General features: G+C 47.9%; 1 protein-coding gene across 1 annotated transcript; it reads right to left on the bottom strand.

The window, feature by feature from the left end:
• Positions 1 to 6: 6 nt before the first annotated feature.
• Positions 7 to 1,083, bottom strand: LOC106944372 (epidermal growth factor receptor kinase substrate 8-like). Its single transcript, XM_015027498.1, has 3 exons — positions 725 to 1,083; positions 243 to 325; positions 7 to 171 (listed from the first exon to the last, which is right to left on the bottom strand). The coding sequence occupies exons 1-3, from the start codon at positions 821 to 823 to the stop codon at positions 30 to 32; spliced, it is 324 nt and encodes a 107-aa protein (XP_014882984.1). The 5' UTR covers positions 824 to 1,083; the 3' UTR covers positions 7 to 29.
• Positions 1,084 to 1,146: the final 63 nt, after the last annotated feature.

Here is a 1,146-nt window from a genome sequence, read left to right as displayed (position 1 = left end):
AACTACTCCCCCTTTTCCCCTCTATGACATCACTCACAGTGCTGCTGTTCATTGGCCCATGCCGACCAGGCGGCGACACGCCCCCTGTTGTCCTGATTGGATGAGGCTGGTGCCTCGGGGGCGGGGGTAGTGGGTGGAGGCGGGATCATGCCGTCACTCTTCAGGATCATCCTGTAAGATGGATCAGCCAATCAGCAGCCAGCATTAGAAGCCGCATCAGGAAGTGTCTGAGGTTTTCTTACTTCAGCGTCTCAGGTCGTTTCCTCACTTTGCCCCCTTTGGCATCGATCATGGCACTTTCTACATCCAGGTGAATCAGATTCGCCTGTTGGAGCACGACACCTTCAACACATTTTAGTCACACAAACTCAGAAAACACCAGCTGCTCTGTTGAGGCTGTTCTGAATGGCGTCTTCAGTCGGATTTGGAGTACCACAGGATCGTTTTCTCGGTCCCGTTTGATTTCCTTTAAATGTACACATTACATGTCTGATCCTTAACTTCAATTAACTTTTAGGAATAAATCCTTCAACATCTGATTCCAGATGAAACATAAAAGCCCCAGATGTGGAAATATTTCCATCAGAAACAAACTGATGAGACAGAATACATCTGGAACAGCTGCCATGTACGACAGCGAATACGGAAATAAAACGTTGGAACAATGAAAACCATCGTCTGTGCTGAGATAAGAAGGGTCTGGATCGCGGTGCTGGTCCGGTACCTTGATGTCGTCGCACTGGAACAGGTGCAGGTCCGCCTTGCTCTGACCCGAGTCTTTGCACACCAGCGCCAGGATGGAGTCGTAGCTGCAGGCGTTCATTACTGCCTGGCAGTGCTGGACGGAGCTGATGGGGAAGTTCTCCAGCTCGTTCTGAAACACATCCAGACCGCCGGCGCTTTCAGCTCCGGTCCAGACCAATCAGCCACAGCTCAACCACCAGACTAGGGCTGGGGGATATGAGGAAAATCTAACATCCTGATATATTTTTGCTATATCACGATACACAATATATATCACAATATTCTTAAATGAGCTCCAGTGTTATTTTTAAACTAGACTCCTTGCAGACCCCATTTCTCTGCTAGACTTAAATATAAGCTCATATAAAAAGTGATGCAGTGTTTTGCTATAAACTGTCTACA

Source organism: Poecilia latipinna, unplaced genomic scaffold (assembly GCF_001443285.1).
Source record: "Poecilia latipinna isolate Pla-1442-1.1 unplaced genomic scaffold, P_latipinna-1.0 Scaffold8693, whole genome shotgun sequence".
Lineage (NCBI taxonomy): Eukaryota > Metazoa > Chordata > Actinopteri > Cyprinodontiformes > Poeciliidae > Poecilia > Poecilia latipinna.
This window is presented reverse-complemented; position numbering and strand designations above follow the sequence as displayed.

What these genes read in the sequence shown, in the direction of transcription:
- LOC106944372 (XM_015027498.1), bottom strand. Translation starts at nt 823, where the DNA reads ATGAACGCCTGCAGCTACGACTCCATCCTGGCGCTGGTGTGCAAAGAC. An exon ending in TCCAGTGCGACGACATCAAG is followed by an intron (nt 326 to 724) that starts GTACCGGACCAG and finishes GTGCTCCAACAG; the next exon opens with GCGAATCTGATTCACCTGGA. An exon ending in AAACGACCTGAGACGCTGAA is followed by an intron (nt 172 to 242) that starts GTAAGAAAACCT and finishes TCCATCTTACAG; the next exon opens with GATGATCCTGAAGAGTGACG.